This window comes from Magnusiomyces paraingens (assembly GCF_902498895.1).
Source record: "Magnusiomyces paraingens strain CBS 517.90 genome assembly, contig: contig1, whole genome shotgun sequence".
NCBI classification, from domain to species: domain Eukaryota; kingdom Fungi; phylum Ascomycota; class Dipodascomycetes; order Dipodascales; family Dipodascaceae; genus Magnusiomyces; species Magnusiomyces paraingens.
Window position 1 is genome coordinate 1838842 of NW_022474067.1, and position 18380 is coordinate 1857221.

Below are 18380 nucleotides of genomic sequence, written 5' to 3' on the forward strand. Positions count from 1 at the left end.
AACTGAAACCTCCAAACAGTTCCTCCAAGAGATATGTAAAAAGCCCCAGTGATTGTAGTTGATAGGAGGTAAAAGAAGAAAGAAGTCAAGTTGTTTGTTGTTTTCATGTTCTTTAAAATTAAATTCAGCAAGTAAGCCAGAAAGGTTTTTGTAGACAAAGTCAACACTTTGCTCCGCAATTAATCCATCAGTTATTTTTGGCTGACAAATTATGCAAAATTGGCCGTATTCTTTATCAAAAACTTCGGTCATTTGAATGAAATGGTTTGAGCTAAGACCACAGTTGTGAAAATAATTATCTAGCAAATATAAAACGTCCGAAGAATCAAAAATACAGTGAGAGTTAGTTGTATCAGGTAAGACAAGGTCTAAATGATGCAACTCAAGGTGATTGTTCTCAGTATATAACGTCTCTGAAATTTCAGAGACGTCACAAAGATATATTTCTTCCTTCATGGGAGCTCTTTAAAAAAGTTTTTGGATTATCAAATTTTTAATGTGTATTAAAATGAAGAAATATATGTTGAAAAAAAAAATTACAATAAACAACTCGGTAAATGAGGTCATATATATTATAATAAACACGGAAACAATGTTTTTTTTTTGATGATTTACGAATATTTAAAAAAATTAGCATACATTCCAGAGAAACCCTTTTAAAGACCAAATTTGGTCTTAATAACAATTGGGTTATGATAATATTATCATATATCATTAAGTAACCATAAGTTTATATGTTGAATGGTGTGTTACAGGGTAGATCTTTTAATAGTATTATTATTATAATTAAGATGAGTATATATATATTTATATATAAATAAAAATTAAATTGATTGTTAAAGTTGGAAATAATAGATGAAATAATATTTTAATCTCTAGCTTCTTATAACGAAATAGACATATTTAAACTATTTATCAAACATAACAATAAGATATTTCCATAAGAACAATGATTACTAATATAACAAGATTATGATAGAGCCAATTAGACTTAAAGTACATTTTTACCACAGTGCAGATTTCTTTCCTCAGCCAATAAGAATTCTTTTTAGATTAAATCTTTAAAAAAAATTATAAAAAAAGTTTCTCTTCACCTTCCTCTTTTCTTTCTACACATCACTTTTTTTTTTAATACAATTCGCCTTATAAAATATGGAAATTTTAGAAGTTTAAAGTATTATATCTTTTTTTTTTATTTTAGAAAAGGTCATGATATTAACAACTTACAATAGTTTTACGACTATGAAGATGGCTCGGTTCATTGCTATAAGCGATTTTAACGCGTTGATACTTAGAAGAACCATGATGATGCTCGCTTGACGATCAAGCTTGATGCGTTGATACTAAGAAGAAAAACAATGATGCTCGCTTGACGAGCGATTTTAACGCGTTAATACTTAGAAGAACCATGATAATGCTCGCTTGACGATCAAGCTTGATGCATTGATGATACTGAGAAAAGAACGATGATGATGCTCGCTTGACGATCAAGCTTGATGCGTTGCTACTGAGAAGAAGAACCATGATAATGCTCGCTTGACGATCAAGCTTGAGGCATTGCTACTAAGCTATATATATATATATATATATATATATATATATATAATTCTGTAATTTATAATTTAATTTAAGGATTTTTTAAAAATTTTTAAAATTTTCAAAAATTCTAAATTTATTATATGCGGTGAATTAAACATTTAAATTTGCTTATTTAACCAGGTGTGTGTGCTTATTTGACCACCGGAAATGCTTATTTAACCAGGTCTAATATTTAAATTCACCACAGGAAAAGCTAAATAAACCAGAGAAAATATTAAATTTACCAGGTGGTTGTGCTTATTTAACCAGGTGTGTGTGCTTATTTGACCACAGAAAATAATAAATTTACCAGGTGGTTGTGCTTATTTAACCAGGTGTCTGTGCTTATTTAACCACTGAAAATATTAAATTTACCAGGTGTGTGTGTTAAATAAAAAAAAAATGTTTATTAAGCAATTTTTATAGTGGGGGAAAAAATAAATTTACCACGTCTATTTGTTTAGTAAACCACCACTTTACTAGGGGAAAAAGTGCGAAAAATTCCAAAGGTGTTTTGTTCTTTGAGAAATTCCAAAAAAGATTTTGTATGCCTGTAGTACACCTTTTGGTTCATTTAAGGCTTGAAAATAAGGGTTGAAAATCTTCCTTCAAGGCCTTTTTTCTCGGATTCAAGTTTTGAGATTGTTCGTGATTATGTAATACACAGTAGAAAAATTAATTTTTAAAAAATTTGAGTGGGAGGGGAAAAAAAACGTCCGGATTTTGTTAGCTAATTTTTTTTACTAACAAATTTAGTATGGTAAAAATTTAACAGTGTAACATTAAGCGCCCCTTAAAAAAAACGCGTTAAGAAAAAATGGCGGATTTCGAGAAAAAAAAGGGCAATTTCCTAATTGGGCTAAACCGAAAACGCGTTTTGGATTTTGACACAATTCCATTTGGTAACACTCGCTCAGATAATTTGAGTGAAACTGGGGTTCGAATCCCTGGGGTGCCTTTTATTTTATTATGCCAACCTTGCTTCTTTATATAAATGTAACATTACAAAGTTGAAGTGTAATACAAACCTACTCAACTTTGTTGCAAACCAAAATAAAATTTTTTACTACTGCAAATTTTTCTTTCCCCCAGATATATAAAGAAGTTTTTTTTTACCAACTTTTACTACTTATTTTTCCTCTTTTGCTTTTTTCTTCTTCTATAACTGATTTATTTTCATATATATTTATTTTATAAATTTTTCTTTGATAATATTATTTGTTATTATCATGACTACCAATGTCACAGTTCAACAGGAGGACAATCAACTTCAACCCGCCGATGTCATCTCCCTTATGAAAGCCCTCTATACTGTCAACATTGACGTTGGTCCCGAGTTTGTTTCTTCCGTTCGTGCTTATGTTGCTACCTGGCGTTCGATTTACCAATCATTGTCGCCTGATTCTGTTGTGGCTTTCCTCGCTTTGGCTTCAATGGGTCCCAATTGTGAGCGCTTCATCCAGTACGCCTTGGAGCACCGCTTTGATAGTAACAATACTGACAACCTTGATATCAACAATTTCATCCGGAACGCTGACAAATGGGCCAAATTGTTGAAGATTACTGGACCTCCTGCTACTTTTTCGACTGAGGCGTTTGTTGCGTCATCAAAGAGTAATAAAAATAAGTATAAGAATGATAGAATCAAGTGTTTCCGTTGTAAAAAGCGTGGTCACATTGCTACTAATTGTCATGCAACTTGGGAAGAGGCTCAGGCTGGAAACCAGGATAAGGGTCATAAGGAATCTTTTTAAATGAAGGGGGACACGCCTTAATGTTCGACTTTTTGAGTTTAGCATGCAGTTCTTCAATTACTTTCATTTCAATTTCGCAAGCTTAACAATTTGAAATGTTAGCAATAGATACCTACCTGTCTTATGGTATAGTCCATACTGGTCAAATTACATTTGAAATTCTACAGGAAGATGATTGAAAGTAGGGAACATGTTAGCGCTGTGCTTTGTGAGGTTCTCAGATGTTGAGTGAGCAACAGATCCTCCAGTGCTGGCTGACTCGAAGGATGAGGCACCTTCATTAGCTCCAGAAGTGTTCAGATCCTTCGACTATCTTTCTTCAAAATTCCAATCGTCTGATTTTTCTGTTACTTGAGTGTAAGAGGTTCAACCCTCTTGCATTTTCGCTTTCCATCCTTCTTAATCATCAAGTCTCTATCATCTTTCACTAACAAGTAAATCGTGATTAGCTTTGCAATTGGAGATTTCTCAATCAATTTTAACAAGTTACCATTAATAGGATTTTATTTTTTCCCTTTGTTTGTTTTTATTCAAGGGTTATAGAATTATATAACATCAGCATCTGCGCTATCCTTCTTGTCCATACTATATATTTTTTCATTTTGATAATAAACTTTTAATTTTGGCTTCAACATTGCATCTCCAACAGCCCGAAAATAAGTCCTGATGCCAGCTTACGAGGAACAGGGGGTTAAAATAACCAAACCTTCCCAACCTATCTCCACTTGTCTTCATCAACGCTGTAATTGTATTTCTTAATCCCTCCAAGCAGAGATAAAGCTTACAATCTCTTGTAAGCCAGTTAAACTGTTTAAGAGAGTCGACATGTCCATCTCTGGAGATATCCGTTTCAGTCCTTTTCTTTCCTCTTCAAGCAAAGGACACTCAACTAAAATGTGATGAACTGTTTCCAGCTCTCCACATTTGCAGTTGTAACTATCCTTTTCAATTCCAAACTTTTTAAACCATGCGCCAAAGTTGCCATGGCCTGTGCGAAACTGAGTAATATTACTCAAGATCCTTCGACTATCTTTCTTCATGATCACTCCCGTAACCATTTTAGAAAGATTATCAGTACATTTCGACTCCACTGTGATATTATGATACCACAGATCCTTACTGCTGTTCCAATACATTTCTTGCCATTCTTCCATTGCTTGTTTCTTCAAAATTCCAATCGTCTGATTCTGTTGTTGTTTCAGTGTAAGAGGTTCAACCCTCTTGCATTTTCGTTTTTCATCCTTTTTAATCATGTAGTCTCTATCATCTTTCACCAACATGTAAAGCGTGGTTAGCTTTGCAATTGGAGATTTCTCAATCAATGTTAACAAATGACCATTAATAGGATTAGTTTTGCTAATATTTAGGTGTAAACGAATAGCTTTTCGTGCCACCATAAATTTTAGCCTAATACTATATGGCATAATACCAGCTTCCTTTTGTAGTACCGCAATAGGAGTTGTGCGATAAGCACCAACAATTCTTCTTAAAGCCATGTTCTGCATTACTTACAACTTGTGGATTTCTCCTTTCAAGATTTTATGATGCCAAATTTCTAAGCCATATTCAACAATTGGTCTCACGCAAGCAATATACAGTGATCTAACTGCAGACCCCCGCATACCTTTTTGCACCCCACCAAGATGCCAAATAGCACCAACAGCTTTTCTTGCTTTATTGATTTTATTCAAAATATGAGATTTAAAATCAAGCAGATTGTTCAAAGTAATTCCCAGCAATTTAACTTCCTTCTGGGGTTCACGAAGTTCTCCATTACGTAAAGAAAGTTGCACTTTTTCATCTTTAGGTTTCACATTTTTTGTAAAATGAATAAAACCCAATTTATCACCCAAATCAATTTTGGTCATTCTTGATTTAGCCCAATTACAACATTTTTCTAATATGTTGCTTAAGCTTTTGGTATTTTCTTCAATTTTACCTTCAACGGTAATAGTCACATCATCAATAAAGCCAAAAGGAGTTCCACCCCATTCTTTAATGGCATGATACATTGGTGTAGAATATATCAAAAAAAGTAGTGGTGAAATAGGTTAGCCTTGTGGAATTCCAGTACTAATTTTTTGCACTGATCCTTTTCTTCGGTCCATGAGCATACTAGTTTCTCTTTCACTTACAAATTGGTACGTCCAGTTTATAAGTGCTTTGGGTAGTTTCATATCCTCCATTGTGTGTGCCAATATATTTCTGTTAACATTATCAAAAGCTCCTTGAATATCAATGAGCATAGCTGAAATTTTTTCTTTACTAGTTTCAATTCTTTGGACAAGTTCCAAAACAGCATCAGTAGCACAATAACCTTGTCTTCCCCCATATTGCTCTGGTGGAAGTAAGTGTGTTGTAAGCTTGGTCATTCTTTTTTGTATAATTTTTTCCAGTACTTTAGATGGAATCTTAAGTAAGGAAATTGGTCGGTATGCTCTTGGCTTTGAATAGTCAGGTTTCTTAGGTTTAGGTATAACAACAATAATGCCATGTCTCCAGACTTTTGGGTGGTATCCAAACTTCACACAAGCTTGGAGAAGCTTGAAAAACCTTTCCTTAAAGTCTTTATTCAGCCATGCCTTCTTTAAAACTTTGCCAGTAATTCCATCGTCTCCTGGAGCTTTATCATTTGGGGTATCAGCCAATGCAGAGTCAACTTCATCAAACTCTAATTTTGGCCATCGAGAATCGTCATCAATTTCAAACTCTCTATCAAGACCATGATCAATTTCAGGTAGAAGTGCCTTCCATATTTCATGTCTTTTTCGTCAACAGTAGTAGTGAGAGTTCCATCTTCTTTTCTAATTTGTGGTATAATGGTATCATTGCTTTTTGGATTAATATACTTCAAAATCTTCCAAATGTCATTTCCTTCTAAACTAGACAAATATTTATTCCATTGCTCAGTACTTGCTTCACGCAAACTGTGGTCAAAAATTTTTCTAGCTTTTTCGCCTCTTCAATTTTTTTTTGTCGTTTCAAAGCCAAAGAAGGTTGCCTTTGACGGGCTTCCCTTTTAGCTTCTAGCGCTTTTTCTAACTTCTCCCTTAATTCTTGATTCCAATAGCGTTTGGACTTTTCATCACCTTAACTTCCTTCATCGACTTTGCCATTGCTCTTTTACAACCTCCTCAAGAACTTTAGCTTGGTCATCAATTTGGTCAGTTGATTTTAGAGTTTTGTTATGCACATTAAAATCTTTAATGGCAGAAGAAAGCTCCTTGTCAAACTTTTCCCAATCTGCATTCTTAATATTCAATCTCTTCACCGAAGTAAAACTTCATCCCCTGTTTTTACTCTGAGACATAGAGATGTCCCACTCCACAATTGAGTGATCACTTAGTGTATTTTCATCCACTCCACTAAATGAAATTCTATGAAGTAAGTCCACTGAGCCATAAACCAAATCAATATTGGTTCTATTGTTGAATGTTTTTTGATTTCTTGGAGTAATTAACATCATATCATTTTCATGTAGCCACTCAACAACTTCATCTGCTTCCGTATTCGGACCTGCCCTTGATTCCCATTCCTTGTGATGTAAGTTATAATCACCTGCAATGACAATCTTTGAGTATTGTTCCTTGATCTCCCGTCTGAGAAACTCAAAAACCGGTGGCTCAGGGTATTTCTTGGATGGTTTCGGTTGATTATAGACATTGACAATTGTAATGTCTTTAACCAAAATGGTAACCATATCTCGATTTGTAAACTTTTCAATTTTAGTAGTTAATGCTCGTAAGTCAGAGTTAGACCTAATGTAAGTAATTGCTCTGCATTTATTTTTTTCTTTTCCAGTTTCTGTAAAGATTGGGATCCAATCTTTATGTTTAATGGGCCCATAGTTATTAAAGTAAGGTTCTTGTAATAACAAGATATCAGGTTCTTTTTTATCTAAGATAGTTTCAGTAATAGATTTCGATTTATGACAATTGAGTTGGAATACTTTATAATTCATTGGATGTAATAGAATTGTTTTCGTTTTCTTCCTCATTGGATTCATCTAGTTCTTCAATATTTGTTTCTTTCATCGGTTCATCTTGTGAGTCGTCAGTGGAAACAGGATGGGCCTCATTATCCTTTTGTCTGATTCATTTTTCAATAATCGTATCTTATTACGCATAGCTTGGAGTTCTTCAGGAGTTTTTTTCCTGCTAATAAAAGGTCTAACTTTAACTTTTGTGTACTGGATAATAAGATTATCAGCACACTTTGCATAGTCTTGGGCATTTCTAAATGAAACCAATGCTGTTTGGGTAAATTGGTTTCTGCTAATGATTTTGGGTTCGGTATTCAAAACAATATGGTAATCATTAAAATTGTAGAGAGTTTCTTTCAAGTCTTCAATCGATGCCGTATTAGGTATTTCCTGAAGTACAGCCTTGTACCAAGAATCTGTGTCAAGCACTGAATAAGTAGGGTCAACTTTGGGGATCCATTCTGCAGCTTTATCAGCAAAATCTTTGTCATTAAGTTGAACATATAAATGCCCTTTGACAGTATAGCCTATTTCCTGAGCCACCGGCTTTTGTGCAACCGCATCAATTTTCTTTCCAATCGCAGGGATATTAACTCTTTTCATGGTATCTGGAATTCTTATGCACACTCTAAAAGTGGGTTTGTCTTCATCAACTTTAGTTTCACGGTGTTGTTTTTGAGCCTTCATAATGTCTTTCAACTTTGGAGTTGCTCCATTTGGAGTTTTAGGGGTCAAAGCAAAAGGCAAAGTGTCGACTTTTTCTTACCGCGCTCTTGATTTCCTTTTTGCGTAGCTAAGTTCTTTGGTAGTTAAATCAGCCTTAGTTGAAATAGTTCCAACTTTGTATTCCATATTATCAACTCTTTTCTCAAGATTGTTGGTCATTTCTTTGAATTCCTTGATTTCAGTGTCGATAATTCTTTTGTTTCTTGCTTTTTCTTGAGACAAATCTTGAAGAGTCATCTTAGCTATTTCATCAGCTTTATGTTTCACTTTATCGCAATGATCCTTATTATCCTTAACTTCCTTTTTAAGTTTTTCAAACATCACATGTTTAACTTCTGTGTGAACCTGATTGTTTCTCAAAACATCAAGTTCTGAGCGAAGAGAATTCACTTGTCCTTCTGAAGCTTTAAGCTTTTCGGTCAAAGCAATGAGTTGTTTAGCTAACTCATTGTTTTTAAGTTCAAGATTTTGAAATTTTATTTCCCAATCTTCAATTGTAATACTCAAGTCTTCTTTAACAATAGACAATTCAACCAGAAATACATCCTTAAGTTTTAAGATGTATTCCCAGGCTTCAGAATTATCACCAAATGGATTTGCATCCGGCATGAGAACATCCATGTCACGTGATGGTGTTGCGTCAATTTCAACATCACCACCATCTGGTGAAGAGTCAAAGGTAGGGTTCAAGGTTGGACCAACATTCACAATAGGGGTTTCAACGGGGGTTTCGTGGTTTGAAGAAGCGTTATGCTTATCATTCGATTCAAGCTTTTTGTGGATAGTTTCAATTTTTTTATGGGAGTCTGGTTTTTCATTATTTTTTTGGATTTTTGTCGAGGGTTTGATGTGATGAGCTTCATGAGAATGAGGTCCTCTGGAATGAGAACTTTCTTTCTCCTTCAGTTCAACAGCAATAATTTTTTGCATATCATTAATATTAGTCTGTTCATTATTATTGTCGGTATAATTATTGTCGGCAGGAGGGTCGCCGCCACTAAACGTGGTTTGGTTGTTGTTGGGGGGGTCTGACATCCTGAATCAATGATTTTGTTTGTTTGTTTGTTTTAGCCCTTTCCCCCTTGTTTGTTTGTTTGTTTTGAAATGTCTAACTTTACTTTCATATAATAAATCTATTTAACACGATACCAAATATTCTCTCGATAGCTCAGTTGGTAGAGCGCGGGACTGTAATCTTTCACTGTTATCCTGAGGCCGCGTGTTCGACTCACGCTCGAGAGATAGTTTTTTCAAAACTGAAGCATTTTTTTTTACTTCGTAAGTATTGAAGAACCGTCCAAGATATATATATATATATATTTGAAAATATAACGAAATGATTATAGAGATTTTTTAGTTAGAAATTTTACAGCTGGTCCTTTTTCGCCAGAAATGAACAGCCCTCATCATTTTAGGATTTTTTAATTAATGTGGTGCGTCTATGGCCAGCGGTAGTTTCCCGAGTTGAGGGAATAATATTTTTGATGTAACAAAAAAACAACGAGAATCCAATAGTGATTAAAAAAATAAGTTCTTGAGACTGGTCTACCAGGATAAAAAAGTTAATCATAGAAGCGAATCCCTTTCAAACTCATATGACACTAAGGGATTCGGAACTGAAGGTGGTTCAGAAATAAGGAAAGTGACAAGAGTGATTCTTAGAAGCGTAACAATAGATGTATTTCACTCACCGATAAATATAAAATTAAAATTCCATCAGTTTCTTTTTGTTTAAAAGATCTTTCTGTCTTAATAAACAACCGTTGATAGGCTCATTCACTACATTAAAACTTTCATTCTTCTAAATTCCTTATTTGCAAAGGGGGGACATTATATTTCGCTTTGTAGTAGTGCAAATCATGGAATAATAATTTTATTAAATATTCACCATCTTCTCTCACTCTTGGTATATCTAGTAGACCCCGCTTTGACTGTATTAACACGCTGGTGTGTTGAATAAATTTCTTTAACCATAACCATGATGGTTGAGAGTTTTAAGAGGTTTCCAGTTGCAATATTTTATTTTCCATTGCCATCACACTTTTGTTTGTAGGAATTAATGTCATTTTGCACAAATTAATGATCTGATCTACGAGAATAAATTCATCTATTGGTATCAATAATCTTCATTAAACGCGAACCGTACAAAAATCTTTAATACCGTTGAAATGATCACAAACTGTGCTTCATGGAACATGAAAATATTTTGAGATCTCAGTTCAGGTGTATATGTTCGCAAGACTAGAAAACGCCTTGACTGTCTCAAGAATTCGTAGATCTTTTGGAGTCGATATATATAGATATTGTAGATTTTAAAAATAAAACCACAGCTTAAAATGAATGAAATTATGTGAAATTATTAATTTTTAAAAATTATATATATTTTGATATTTAAGACACTGCACACAGATCATAACATTCAGAGAATTTAAATAAGGTTTAGAGTTCTAACGGTTGAGGATGAACCCGAGTTAGGTGCCAACATTATAGTAACTTTTTGTTTAATTGCTATAGATATTACTTGAAATTCGGAATCAAGAATTCTATTACTTTTTTTTTCTGGTTTTGGTTTAAACATCAGAAATTTTTTAATATATAGAAATTTTTTGGGTTTCTGGCTGTGATCTAGAATTGGAATGCCAGTTGCCGTAGCTGAGACCTCACCTTTCTCAGTTTCTGATATGAAAAAAATTAATGTTTTCAGAAGCCATATTTGGAGGTGTGGTACTAATTATAAAAGTCTATGATAGAAACAATTTTTTAAGAAATGATGTAAACTTAAAATTAGTTGGTTTTATTCGGGTAAAATGAAAGGTGTCAAAAAATCTCAACTCAGAGTGTGAGAAGATTCCCATGGTAAATGAATAATATATTTTTGTTCTTGGCAGGGATAAGAAAATAATAATTATAATTATTAAACTATAGGCAAATATAACCCAAAATATGGATAATTATTTTCAATATAAACAAAGTTTTAAAAATTTAAAAAAATATATATATAAGAGTAAAAAGGTCATTATTTGATTTCTTTAAAATAAAAGAGTCTATTTCGGAGAATTTTTTCCTTAGTTTTTTGATTAGTATAAATCCGTATCGTACTGGAATAATTCTATATATAAGAGTACCTTATAAGGTGTATTTGTGAATAATTTCAAAATGATTAAGGGAAAAAAAATGGGTAAACTATGGATTTTCAGAAAAATAAAAAATTTGAAAATTTGAAAAAAAAAAAAAATTACTATAATACAAAAGAGGTCACTAAGCTTTCTGAGCAGGGAGAGCATCTGACATGGAATTTTGAAACAATAGATTTATTTGTAACTGGTTGATACATGAATGAATTCTCTAAAGAGTTTCGATATTTTTACCGTATTTTATTTTCTCTTCAACAGCACTGTAAAAGCTAGCATTTTAAATACGAAGATGATTAGGGTTTCAAAACTTGTATTGCTTTTTTTTTTCATTTGTTAAAAATCAATTTATTAAACATGTGAAACGTAAAAAGAATATGAATATTGAAATGATATCGAAATTGAATAGGTAATTGAGAAATCTGGGAATTTTTTTTATTAAAAAGAAAAAAAAAAAGGTATCTATATATGATGATAATTTTAAAAATAAGGATTTTTTATGAATAATTCAATTCACACAGTCCATGGTTTTCATATATAATTACTAAAAGAAGTGCACATAAAGAAAATTCTTAAGTCGTATTAATAGAATATTGTTAATATTTGAGATTTTGATTTTAAAAGTAAATTTCTGTAGTACTAAATTTAAAAATTAGTATTATGACTTAAAAATAATCTTCAAGCGATTAAAGAGTAAAAGGAATTATATATCGGCATACTAGAAAAGTTCGAAATCCCCTTTCTGTAATTCAGAAAGTTGAAAGATGCCTAAAGTTAATAACAAATAAAAAGTTGTGTTCTGGATATGATAAGGAAAGTAATAAAAATATAAAAATAGAATTGGATTAAAGTATCCAATAAATGAATAATGATTCTATAGATAATATTGGTTGTTTTATTAAAATAAATTATTATTAATAATATATTGGTTGATAAATTATGTTTCAATAAATAATGGTCCCTATTTATAATTGATCTTCTCAAAGAAAAAAATTGGTATTTTTTCTTACAACATTGGTTTTGAAGATGGTATTGATAATGATTGCTTATTTTTTTTTTTGCTTTTTTTTGCTTTTTTTTGCTTGCCATTCTGCACCGCAAAATGTTTTAATGACAAAAAAAAAAAAAAAAGTTGCCGGATATATGTATAAGTAAGAAATGTTGAAAAAAAAATTGGGTATCTTGTGAAGTTCATTATAAAGAAAATGAAACTAACTTAATGAAAATTAAAAGAAAGAAAACAAAAGTTACAAAGTCAATTTCATTAAAAGTCAATTACTAAATAAAAACACGAAAAATAATAATAAAAAAAAAGTCCCAAAGAAAATAAAAATAACAACAGTTTATGTATATGATAAAATGTAGTGCTTAAAACTACTGTTTGTATTGTGGTGGAGGTGCATTGTACTCGCCATTAGACGATTGGCTTGGATAACCGCCTCCCTGTGACGAGTAGCCTTGTTGCTGTTGGCCTTGATAGTTTTGGTATCCTTGCTGGTATCCTTGTTTATTCCCTGCACCCAGTGGTTGGTATTGTTGTTGTTGTTGTTGTTGTTGTTGTTGTTGTTGTTGTTGTTGTTGTTGTTGTTGCTGTTGCTGTTGCTGTTGCTGTTGCTGGGCCTTCATAGCTTCTAATTGAGACATGTCTGTTGCCTGTTTGTGGTTACATATGGTGCAGACAAGGTTCTTTGAGAAGGAAATTGGAATGACAGGAACAAAGCAAAAGGTAAAAAAGTTGTGATCTTTTTGGGCTTCAAGAGAGAAGTTGTGACAACGTGGACAGTAGAATCTAATTCCTTCAAATCCTTTAATGACTGAAGGATAGTTGCTGACTATATAATATTTTGGTTAGTTTTATTTTGAATGGTATTTCTATTATATTTAGTGTTAGTAAATTGTATACATACACCCAAACGTAAAAAAGAAAAACATTTGATGATATAAAGATTGAAAATTTAATAATTGTTGAATTAGGAGATTTGTGAAATTTGTGAGATTTGAGAATTTGGTATTTTTATATTTATATTAGGAAGAAAAGAAAGAAAGGAAAGAAAAGAAAAGAAAAGAAAAAAACCGCAGAAATGTTTAAAAATCTCTCTGGAATAAAAAAAAAAAAAAAAAAAAAAAAAAAAAAAAATAAGGTTTTTGACAAGGCGCAGTCAGATATTGTGGAGTGATGATGATCTACGGTGATATATTATAGATATAAATATTAATAATATATTAATAATAGATATTATGTGACTTTAATGTGTTAATTAATTACAGTAAATTGTTACAATTTATACAATATACTTAAAATGTAATAATATAGTCATGTGATGTAATTAACTTCCTCGGTTAACATTTTTTATTTTTTAGGACCAACGCCGCTCCGCTCCGTTTTTTTTTTTTTAATTCTCTGCCACTAAAATTTTCCATCCCGTTTAAAATTAAAATACCCAGCCAGCCAGCCAGCCAGCCAGCCACCCCACAAAAAAATCGTTAAATATATATTTTTCTCTATATATATTATTAAATAAATAAATAAAAAAAAAACTCATCAAAGACTTAATTATCAATCTACACACAACCCTTTTGATACAATCAATTCGTATAAACTCGTAAATATTATTCATATTAAAGTAAAAAAAAAAACTCATACATCTCATTTTTATATATCTTAGGGGGTCGTAATGGTACACATCTGTAGTTAATTATAGGTAAGGGATTAATGTCAAAGCTCCTTCTTCTTCTTCTTCTTCTTCTTCATATATATTTTAATAATTCTTCTTTCAATTTTTTTTTTATAAATTCATTCAACAAATACAAAAAAAAAAATCAAACAATTAAACAATTAAACAAGACTGGCAGCCTTAAGCTTCTCAACAAGCTCCTGAGTAGATCCCAGAATAGAACCAGCCTCACGGGTCGGGGGGTACTCGACAGAGACGGTCTGAAGACGGGGCTTGGTATCGACGCCGGCGTCCTTAAGAGCAATCTTGGTGAGAGGCTTCTTCTTGGCCTTCATAATGTTGGGGAGAGTAGCGTAGCGGGGCTCGTTAAGACGAAGATCAGCAGTGATAACAAGTGGCAGCTTAGCAGCAATGGTCTCCTCACCACCATCAATCTCACGAGTGACAGTGACCTTGTCGCCTTCAATAACAATCTTAGAGGCGTTGGTGGCCTGAGGCCACTTGAGAAGACCAGCAAGGATCTGGCCAGTCTGGTTAGAGTCGTCGTCAATGGCCTGCTTGCCCAGCAAAACGAGGTTGGCGCCGTCCTTGTCAACAACAGACTTAAGCAACTTGGCAATTGCCAGAGGTTCGAGCTCTTCCTTGCCAGTGTTGATGAGAGTAGAATTGTCGGCACCTTTAGCCAGGGCTTGACGAAGAACATCTTGAGCTTTCTCGGGGCCAACAGAGACGGCGTGGATGTTGGCAACAAGACCCTTGGAACCTTCACGGAGTCTAACGGCTTCTTCCAGAGCAATGTCGCAGAAGGGGTTAATGCTGGTCTTGACACCGGTCATGTCGATGGCGCCATTCTTGATGCGGGGCTTAACGGCAGCGTCAATAACACGCTTAACTGGGACAACGATACGAAGAGACATTTTTTGTTTGATTTATAAATGTGATTGATGAGAAAGAAAGAGAAAGAAAAAGAAAAAGAGTAAAAAAAAAAATAAAAAGAGAGAGAGAGAGAAAAGAAAAGAAATAACTATTGTTGAAGTGAAAAAAAAAAAAAAAAAAAAAAAAGAGATTTAAATATTAAAAGGTGGTGGTGAAATTTTATAAAGGCGAAAAAAAAAAAATAAAATAAAAAAAAAAAACTGTTAGCCAGTCAGCCAGCCAGCCAACCACCGCGCAGCCCGAAACATCGCCGCTCGCATTTATGTCCCGCCAAAAGTCTCCACCACCGCCACCACCACCACCAACCCCCCCTTCTCATACTGTTCATCCCCGCGTTTTTCACCGGCGCTCGGAGTTTTCGCCGGGTTTTTCAAATTGATGTTTTTTGTATCTTAAGCCTTAAGCCTTATGTTTTATTTCTTATTTCTTATTCCTTGATGTCTTTCTTTCTTTCTTTCTTTCCTTCTTTCTTTCTTTCTTTCTTTAACAATATATAACATCTCTCTCTCTACCTATCTCTAAAAAAAAAAATAATTATTTATACCAGCAGTGCAAGCCCTTATCAGACCCCAAGAAGACGGTGAAATGTGGTCAAGTTATTCGGGTTAAAAGATCAAATATAGCCATATCAGCATACAAACTTGCCATTTATATGGAGTGTTTCGTGTTTGTGAAAGTGAAATATCCCGATGAGAAAGAAGAGGATTTTGTTGTTGGAAAGTTTTTTGATCTTGACAAGTGCGAAAAATTGGAGCTTGACTCAGATTTGAAGCTTCACGAGAAACAAAAAGGCAAACTTGTTCTTGGATTTCGCAGCACAGATTTTAAAACAGTTAATTGGTTTAGTGCGGTTCCTCTTAAACGTGTTGGTAATCTTTCTTTCATTATATCGCCTCCGTATCATAAGGATAAAGAAGACAACTTTTATCTGATGCAGTACTTGTTTGATCCGAATGTTTTTGCTAGATTTGAACGGGAGGATGATAAGCCAGTTGATTTGGCTCTTTACGAAGATGAAGATGAAATAGGCGGCCAATTTCAAACAAAGATTAACCAGAAAAACATGAATCTGACTATTGAAGAAGTTGCAGAGAGATCGAAAAATGTTCTAGAAAAAAGGAGGAAGGTCACAAAGTATTTAAATCGCCACTACGAGAAGTACTTGGTAGGTGGGGCTCAATTTAGTGGAATTATACAGTTAGCTAATGAAGAGATTATTGCAACCGCAAAAAACCTTCAAGAATGGAAGGGAAAACGTGAGATATTGTTTTCAAATCTGCACCCAGGAGTAATTTAATTTAATTTAATTTAATATAATACAAGATTCACGCTAGCGTTACCGCTAGCGTTCGCTGAAATGGTTTATGGATTATGAAAATGTTTTATGACAAATGGATTATGTCAAATGGATTATGACAAATGGATTATGTTAAATGTTTTATGTCAAATGTTTTATGTCAAATGTTTTATGTCATATTTAATTGTAATGTAATATAGTCATATATATACTGATTATAATATTTAAAAATTAATTAAATGAAATTTATAAGAAATAGAATTATATAATTATATAAAAGTTAATGTAATTTATTAAATAATTTTTAAATTTATATTATTTAAAACTTTTAGTTCTTGTTCATTTAATTCAAAGTAATTGCTATTAGATTCATCATTGTAGTCATTAATAGATTTATCATCTATGTCTTTAATGCAATGATTCTTGGAATTGGTGCAAATAAGATTGATATTATTATTACATATAATTGGATGCACTGGGGGTTGAGATTGTTGGTTTTGATATAAATCAGATTCATCTAATTTATTGGATTGAGTTAAATTAAATTCCTGCAACGAAGATATACTGAAATGTTTGGTGACAGTTTCATACATGATATTTGGGAAAATATTATAGTGATTTTTTGGGAGAAAATCAAGTTGATTCACATTTGTGATTCGCGAAAATGCGAAATATGCTTGACAATGAACCAAAGAATGATTAGTGAAATATATGTCAAGGTGTGACAATAATTGACCTTGTATTTTATTGATTGTCATTGCAAAACATGTTTTGATGGAGAGTTGTAATCTTTGTAACGGGATCTTGTAATCTTTGTAACGGAATTTTGTAATCTTTGTGATGGGATCTTGTAATCTTTGTGATGGGATCTTGTAATCTTTGTGACGGGATCTTGTGATGTTATCATTAGTTAAATTTATATCAGTAGTACAATAATGGTTTAAATATCATTATCAATTTCTTGAAAAATTTCATTATCTACATTTTTAATCCTGTTTGGAAGTATGAAGTTTTAATATTTTCTGAGAGTATTATAAATGAATATTATTATTGATTGTAGAATACAAATACAGAAAATTTTAAATATATATTTTTGCTGCAGTTGATTATTGTGGAAGAAATTTTGTTTTGTGTTTTTTCTGTATTGCAAAAAATATCAATGTCAATGTCAATGTCAATGTCAATGTCAATGTCAATGTCAGAATATAATGAAATATGTGTACGTTGTAATTTTTTTTATAATTTCATTGATGTACATTTATATCGATTGTTTTTCAAACTATTTTTTTGATAATATTGATAATCATTTCCCTTATTATATAAATTTTATTAAATCCTGCAATATATGTAAACAGAGATCCCAGTTCATTGCCTCTAGCGGCAATTTTATTAAATATATATATATATATATATATATATATATATTTTGATATATTGTCAATGTTGTCTGTTTGATAAAATGTTTTGATTTTTTTTTTAATTTTTTTATTTTATTTTTGTTTACCTAAACAAAAAAAATTGAAGACATTGGTATGTAAATAGGATATTTTTTTTTTTAAATATAATTTGTTTTTTTTAATGACATGTTTGCTTTAATGGTTTAGGCATTATTAATGAGTATGTGAATAGAGTATTTTGTTATTTTGAACGTGATTTGATTTTTATAATTTCATTATTAAGTGAGATTCTTGGTTTATTGGTTTGTAAGTTATTGTTCATCATAAATATGATCATTTGTAATTTTGATTTTATTATTAAGTGAAATGTGAAATGTGAAATGTTTGTTTTACTTATTTAGGAATTTTGTTCAATATGTGTATTTATGTTAATTCAAATGGTATTCATATGTAATTAAATATTAATTTGATTACATGGTGAGCATAAATTATAAGTTTAAATTTTTATTATGTTATTGATGGTTATAGAAATACTTTTCAAATTTTTATCTTTACCTGTCTTGAGCTGGTATATTATCAATGCATGGGGGCTCTGTTTGTTATTTTTTGAAAATATATATTATATGAATATATTCTGAGATTTATATCCAAATATATCCAGGATAATATTTTGAGATTTACTCTATATTTTGAGATTTAATTAATAATCTATATAAATATATCTATATTTTCTGAGATTTAACCTATATATCTATTTTTTCTGAGATTTAACCTATATATTTATTTTCTGAAACTTAACATATAAGCTATATATTTATCCTATATAGGATTGCTGCGGCTTTTATGACACTTGCTTATTTAATGATGGGGGATTTGTTGTAATACTTTTTTTCTAAATAATATT

The 18380-nt window shown here is 32.0% G+C and overlaps 6 protein-coding genes across 6 annotated transcripts; 2 read left to right on the forward strand and 4 right to left on the reverse strand.

The window, feature by feature from the left end:
• Nucleotides 1-2807: 2807 nt before the first annotated feature.
• Nucleotides 2808-3332, forward strand: SAPINGB_P000548 (uncharacterized protein; the record flags this gene model as incomplete). Its single annotated transcript, XM_031995271.1, has 1 exon — nucleotides 2808-3332. The coding sequence occupies one exon, from the start codon at nucleotides 2808-2810 to the stop codon at nucleotides 3330-3332; it is 525 nt and encodes a 174-aa protein (XP_031851162.1).
• Nucleotides 3333-3479: 147 nt separating this feature from the next.
• Nucleotides 3480-5344, reverse strand: SAPINGB_P000549 (uncharacterized protein; the record flags this gene model as incomplete). Its single annotated transcript, XM_031995272.1, has 3 exons — nucleotides 3480-3641; nucleotides 4118-4688; nucleotides 4845-5344. 3 exons carry the CDS (start codon nucleotides 5342-5344, stop codon nucleotides 3480-3482), a joined length of 1233 nt encoding a protein of 410 aa, XP_031851163.1.
• Nucleotides 5345-5383: 39 nt separating this feature from the next.
• Nucleotides 5384-9075, reverse strand: SAPINGB_P000550 (uncharacterized protein; the record flags this gene model as incomplete). The annotated part of the gene is made up of 4 exons (XM_031995273.1): nucleotides 5384-6095; nucleotides 6641-7229; nucleotides 7455-7942; nucleotides 8081-9075. 4 exons carry the CDS (start codon nucleotides 9073-9075, stop codon nucleotides 5384-5386), a joined length of 2784 nt encoding a protein of 927 aa, XP_031851164.1.
• A 3470-nt stretch (nucleotides 9076-12545) lies between these two features.
• SAPINGB_P000551 (uncharacterized protein) lies at nucleotides 12546-13103 on the reverse strand (the record flags this gene model as incomplete). The annotated part of the gene is made up of 2 exons (XM_031995274.1): nucleotides 12546-13003; nucleotides 13079-13103. 2 exons carry the CDS (start codon nucleotides 13101-13103, stop codon nucleotides 12546-12548), a joined length of 483 nt encoding a protein of 160 aa, XP_031851165.1.
• Nucleotides 13104-14007: 904 nt separating this feature from the next.
• On the reverse strand, nucleotides 14008-14763 carry SAPINGB_P000552 (uncharacterized protein; the record flags this gene model as incomplete). Its single annotated transcript, XM_031995275.1, has 1 exon — nucleotides 14008-14763. One exon carries the CDS (start codon nucleotides 14761-14763, stop codon nucleotides 14008-14010), a length of 756 nt encoding a protein of 251 aa, XP_031851166.1.
• Nucleotides 14764-15434: 671 nt separating this feature from the next.
• SAPINGB_P000553 (uncharacterized protein) lies at nucleotides 15435-16079 on the forward strand (the record flags this gene model as incomplete). Its single annotated transcript, XM_031995276.1, has 1 exon — nucleotides 15435-16079. The coding sequence occupies one exon, from the start codon at nucleotides 15435-15437 to the stop codon at nucleotides 16077-16079; it is 645 nt and encodes a 214-aa protein (XP_031851167.1).
• Nucleotides 16080-18380: the final 2301 nt, after the last annotated feature.